This window comes from Limulus polyphemus, unplaced genomic scaffold (assembly GCF_000517525.1).
Source record: "Limulus polyphemus unplaced genomic scaffold, Limulus_polyphemus-2.1.2 Scaffold1814, whole genome shotgun sequence".
Taxonomy (NCBI): domain Eukaryota; kingdom Metazoa; phylum Arthropoda; class Merostomata; order Xiphosura; family Limulidae; genus Limulus; species Limulus polyphemus.
This window is the reverse complement of record NW_013667424.1, coordinates 163536-170209: the sequence shown is the minus strand read 5'-3', so window position 1 is coordinate 170209 and position 6674 is coordinate 163536. Positions and strand designations below refer to the sequence as shown.

Sequence of the window (6674 nt, the reverse complement as noted above, 5' to 3'; positions counted from 1 at the left end):
CTTACTGTGTTACATATTACTAAACGAAAAGCCCCCCCCCCCCCCACGTGGGACAGCGGTATGTCTGCGGACTTATACCCGTGGTGGGCAGAGCACAGATAGCCCTTTGTGTAGCTTTGTGCTTAATAACAAGCAACATCAACTAAAGAAAAGCATAAATCACCCAATCTACCGATAAGATTTATATGTCTCTATATTGTTGTTCCCCTGTGGGACAGCAGTAAGTCTTCGGATTTACAACGCTAAAATTAGCTATAAAATTTGCTATAAGAAAAATGTACATACTCTATAAACACTGTTGTGTTATTTGAAATCTGAATCGTATTGGAGCGATTATCAATATAGAATAATTTCATTTTTCAGAAAAACTTAACACTGCTATAGGTAATCATGTACATGTATTTTCACTTTAGCTTTATGTTGATGACGTGGAATTTCAGCTACCATTCCCAAACGGCTTCTCTCCTTGCAACATGAGAGGTATCTACTTGAAAGGCCTAATAGCGTTCAGAATACTAATCCCATTTCCTCATATGGTACAGCATTTAATAAATTCTCTGACGTTAAAAGTTAAATAACTTACTATTTCAATCAAGACCTTGTACTGAGAAGATGACAAGTATTTGTTGCTTTTATTTTCTCCGATAGCATAAATTTGTACTTATATTAAATTTAAGTGATTATGAACGATAATACCTTGATTTGTTTAGTAAGCAATTAAAGTATTTTAAGTTCAAAATAGAATAGCAGATTAACTTTAAATTCTCTTGTTATTAACAAGTTATCCTTCTTACGTTGACACATACACACGCATATAAATATATATATATGATAGTTTCTTGTTTAGTTTCAGACGATTTCTGAGATCATCGACAAACAAATGAGATTAAGTTTGATGTAAAAAAGTTGTATATATTTTTTTCGTTGTCTTTTATTGGTATAGTTTATGGCCTCCGGTGGGTAAGCAGTAAGCTTACTGACTTACAACGCCAAAAGTTGGGGTTCAGTTTTGGAGTTGGACACAGTAGATAGCCCAACATGACTTTTCTCTGAAACAAACAAAAACATATCGTTTCCTTAGTAAAAATTGTTTAATTATTGTTCTTTTAATCATTCTCCATTCTTTACTACCTTAGTTGCTTATAGTTTTAACCTAATAAGCTAACCCCGCCTTCGTAGCTTCTGCCATTTACTGGACTCCTGGATTTTTCAGATATTCTATCCCAACTATGAATAACCTCAGAGCCGGAAGATAACTTGTGCGTTGTTGTCTAAATCTTTCTTGAGTCTTTCTGTGGTCGATCGAGTTAGGCTTAAAGTTGGATGGTGTTGTCCTTTGGCCGGCTTGATTTGAAACTGTGATAACACAGGCCTGTGAATTTAAACTTCATAAAAGTTGTTTTGGTTTTAACAAGGAGTTTTTATAATTCAGCTACGTAGATTTCGAAAATAATAATATTATTTTTTATCACGTAAGGATATTTTTACGAATCGGGAAGAAAAACTCTCGCTTAGATCAGATTATTGTTTACCACTATGGCCATTTTCTATTATTATGTTTGGGTTCTAAAACGATCGATAAGACTCACGTTGCGATTGGTCTAGAGCAATCTAGACAACCAGTGGTTGTCAAAATTTTTAAGCGTAAAATGTGACTCGATTTCAATGAAAATGATTCACTTATGTAAAAGTACTTACGACGTTTTGTGAAAAATCTGTACGTGATGGAGAAAAATGGATATTTTCGGATTCAGCGTACAAGAATTACTGTAAAACATGTAAACATTTCAAGACAATAAAACCATCGCGGGTCTGTGTAATTGATGGTATTAATCATCATTAGAATTCTTCAGCTTATATTACTATTCCTGAAACAGTAATAATTCAAGGCTCCACACTTAACGAAAGAGTTATAATCCCAGGGAAATTTCAAGATTCTCTTTTTCTTCATGATAGAAATGTCCACGACAAATAACTCAGTTTTACTTCTTCGCTTTACTCAAGTTAACTTTAATAAACGCGATCAAATGATCTTGGCTAATGGTTTAAAGCAAGTGATTTCTTTGTATAAAATTAATGAAATACGCAATCTTGCTAACGGGGATAATTTCGGAAATCAAGTTTTCTTCTGCCCAGACTTTGCTTGAACGACTCAACTAAGCGAATGGTCTGGTTTGGTTTCTTATGAATTTCGCGCAAAGCTACACGAGGGCTAGCTGCGCTAGCCATCCCTAATTTAGCAGTGTAAGACTAGAGGGAAGGCAGCTAGTCATCACTACCTACCGCCTACTCTTGGGCTACTCTTTTACCAACGAATAGTGCAATTGACCGTCACAGCTGAAAGGGCGAACATGTTTGGTGTGACGGGGATTCGAAGATTACGAGTCGAGCGCCCTAAACACCTGGCCATGACGGGCCGCGAATGGTCTGTGAGTTGTTTCTGGATATATCCAGAGATAAATAACAACATCAGTCATAGAAGAGAAGCTTTGTTATTTTGGTTACAAAGTCTTAGCTGTGCGACGACTTACTAGAAGGGGAAAAGAAGACCCACTATACATTTGGGGTGTTAGAGCACCATTCGAAGGAACAGTTTCACCCAATCACGTTAACATTGGATTTGAACTGCTGTCCGTAAGACCTTTCATTAATAACGTAGTACTGTGTTTTAACTGTTATCGCTTTGGACACACTACTGCTCACTGTGGTGGTCGAATTTGGTGTTCTAGATATGATAATTCACACTAGTGATCAGATGATGATAAGGAGTCCTTTATAATTTCTGGAGGGACACATTCTGCACACAGTTTTCACAGTGCTCCATTCGTTTACAAGCTAGGGAGGTCGATGATTAAGTTCATAACAAAATTTATATTCTAGAGAAGCTCTTTTGAACAAATCTTTAACCAGTACGACATTCTATGTGAGGTCATGATACATTCTTGTTTAAATGCTTCTGATGTGGCTCCTTTGATACAGATGCAATCCAATCAATACCCTTGTGGTTCAGAAGCTACTTATAATATAAAAGTTGTTGTTTCTTTTCTTCAACTAGATTTGATCTTTTGTAATGGAAGTTCTAAACGGCTATTATCAGGTCAATACTAACTAGGCAATAATTAAAATCATTCAAAGGTAGTTTCAAAAACACTTGATTATGAACCCCTCGAACCATATGTTGTTCATGATATTTTGTATTCTCCCACCTTAAGATAATACAACGGAATGCTTAGACCTTGAGGATTCATGATACACGCGATCCTCACGTTTTTGGAGCTTGTGAAATTAATATCAAATATTTGTTATACTTTTCCAGGCTTCATTTTTATCATTCCCACTGTGATTACTATAGATTGTATTTTTTTCTGCAAAATACAAGCTACAACCCAGTTAGAACTTCTAAAATTTCTGTCCTTGAATGTTTGCAAGTTAATATTGTAGTGGATTCTCTATGCATTTCTCTTGTTTTTGTATACAATGCTTGAGCTACCTTTAATTGTGAACAGCTATTTCGCATGGATGACACGGTTTAGTTTACGTTTAATTCAGGAGGCACCTATAAGCTTTCTTTAATGTGGAGCATCTTTTCGTTGGCCACACTTTCCAAAATGTTGAAACCGTTGGCAATAATTCTAATCTCACAGTCTTGCCAACAGTGACGAAGAATGGCCGACTGATTATATAGTGTATTTTGCTCATGCTCTTTAATTCTTGAGCTCAAACAACGAATTATTCGAATTTAGTTTTCAATTTCGATCGGTCATATATGTTAATTTCGTTAGCATATGCTTTTTGGTTTATATAAGTACCCTAAGATTTGAAAAAACAAAAAGAAAGAAAGAAAATAATATTTTTGTGCATGCAACAATTAGCGAATCTTCCATACCAAAAGTAGGATAGTAATTTCATAGATAGCCAGTTTTAAAGCCAAACCTACAATTAAGTTTTTTTGTAGGATTTTACTTGACGTATTAGTAGAGATTATTCATACTAAATTTTCTTAGCGAAATATATTATATCAACTACGCTAATGTTTTCTGCCGTAGTTTTTAATATGTAACTATTATTATTCTAACACTCACACTTTCCCCTGATTCGCCAAATATATTTGAAATTCTTTATTAACATTACAATTTTATCTTTGTAGCTTAATTTTGATGAAAGAATGTACCAACCGTTGGATGTGCCTCTAGGAATAGGGTCTTCCGTCACCATAACGGGACAAGTGCCTGTCTACTCCAAAGGGTAAGGTATTTAATGTTGTCTAATCAAACACATAAAATAAAACAATAATCACTTTTCACTCCTTTTCTTTTGCTAAAAACACATAAAGCGTGTATGTGATAAATTATTAAACAAAATGTCTTAAAAGCAACTTTCCCAGGTTTTCCGAGGTGAGCTAGTGTATACAGAGGCCCTTTGTTCGTCATTTTGTAAAGTTGTTTGAATATTTTGGTTCTGTTAACTGTTTAATTAAATTGTTTCTTTAGCAGGAATCATGCGTATCTTCTAATGTTTGTAAACTACGTTGTTAAACGCCACTTATTCAAAATTTATTTTCAATTATTCATTTCTCATTAGATGGCGAAATCATTGTGAACAGTCTTCGGAAGCAAAGAATATATTGAGAAAATGAATATATTGTTTGTTATCAACATTTTATTTTACAAAGAAATGTTGAAACAAAATAAAGTTTATCTAAATATAAACTCAGATTTACTCAATTTTTCTAATAGTTCTATAGTATTAATTATTAGTTCTTGTATATATATATATATATATATATTTGTAAATTATAGGCTTTCCATTGTCTTACCTGAAAGTTCGGATCCCGACGAGGCAAATTACGCTCTCAATTTTGCCATGAACTTTGAACAGAACCAACACAGTATACATGTATATAAAGCTGAACTACCTGGTTGGAGTCCAACGCTGGTTAAAACAGGACTACCACTTCACCCAGGAGACAAGTTTACTATTGTTCTTTACATGGGTCCAACATCTAATGGTATAACTGTCTTGTGCAACGACACTGTTGTGGTCTATTATGAAAGTGTTCATCCACCTCATTTTGGAAAAGGAATCCGGGTAAAAGGTGCTGTACTCATTCAGCACATCAAAGTTCGCTATCTGCCGGTAAGTAATACCTATTAACGTTTTTTGGGCAGACGGGCCTAATGGTTAGCTACCAGATTGTAGACCAGAGAATCCAAGGTCCGAGCCGTTTTATGCCAGCGAACAAGATCCGCACTTTCATTTGTGGGGGTGTAATAACTGTAATAGTCACTGTCACTATTCGGTTCTAAATTAAGGATGGCTTTGCCTGGACCTTGAGGTCTCTGACCTGATCGGTTGGCTCACCATCCACCCACCCCTCGCCCAAATTCCTATAATTTTAGTTCATTTTATAATTCCAGAGTTTAATGAATGAGGTAAAATATTATAGTCGACATTCACCATTGAAGTGCCTTTTTTGACGCGCCTCTAATTTGATTTATTTATATTCTAAGCATACACATAAGAAAATCCAGAGGAAAAATGCTGTCTCTGTAATGGTGGCTGAGTTTTTTATTTCACTGTGGTAAGATTTATTTCTAGAAGGTGTTTGTATTTTTTATTATACGGTTATTAAAATTAATGCCATTTTATGTATCGCTCTCAGAAACAAATTTTAACCATGGGTTTTACTTTAACCCTTATTTATGATCTTGACCTCTGACATTTATTCATCAATAATGCCTCATTAATAATTAATAATTTAATTCTTAAGTGACTAATTAGCTTTAGTTTGTTTTAAAAATTTCAGGCAAATTTATACAAAGCCCATTCTAATTTAGAACTGATGGAATATTGGGATGGTATTGCTAACTACTGGTTAACACCGCCAAGTCTTGGGATACTCTTGCCTGCCCGGATGGTGATATATCGCACCCACGGATCCAAATAGCGGAATGAGTCTTTGTGGCAACAGGACTGAACCACGAGTTCTCAAATTCACAGTCCGAGCATGTTAACCACTAGGATACATTCAGTCCAATCACTTTTAAATAGTTACTTTCAATACTCAATGTACTAAACATTATTATGTAGCCTTTTCCAAATACTGAATTTATTAATCACTTTAAATAGTTCCGTTTCTACTATGTCGACAAGGCCGAGCATAGTTCAATTGTTAGCATGCCCGACTGTAGATACGTGGTTTGCGTCCCGTTATCGCCAAGAAAGAAAGAAAAATCACACTGCACACTTTCGAGCCAAATGTACATTAATGATCAAACCCATTATTCGATTGCAGAAAACTATGAGATAACGGTGGGTAATGTTGACTGGCTTCTAATCTTTCATTTCACAATTACAGGTGGCTAGCGGAGATAACCTTCGAGTAGCTTTGCACGTAATTCAACAAACGAATGGACTAAATAAATGTATATAGTTTTTAATACTGAATTAATTAATTACTTTTAGATAGTTTCTTTTAATTCTGAATTTACTAAACATACTTTGATAGGTTCTCTTAATTTTGATTTGCCTGTACAGTTTCTTTTCATTCTAATTTCAGTAACTATGTTGAAGGTATGGTACAGGACGATATAATGTGTTTTCTATCCTCTTAATGAGAGTGTGTAAATTTTCATTCTAATTTCAGTAACTATATTGAAGGTATGGTACAGGAC

At 34.8% G+C, this 6674-nt stretch overlaps 1 protein-coding gene across 1 annotated transcript in view; it reads left to right on the top strand.

Annotated features, from left to right (window-relative positions):
* The window catches only part of LOC111087166, a 22545-nt gene that overhangs the window by 1118 nt on the left and 14753 nt on the right, over positions 1–6674 (top strand). Inside the window, exons 2-4 of the mRNA XM_022392844.1 lie at positions 414–536; positions 4148–4245; positions 4800–5136. Of these exons, the coding sequence (XP_022248552.1) occupies positions 414–536; positions 4148–4245; positions 4800–5136 (558 nt within the window). The remainder of the gene's footprint in view (positions 1–413; positions 537–4147; positions 4246–4799; positions 5137–6674) is intronic.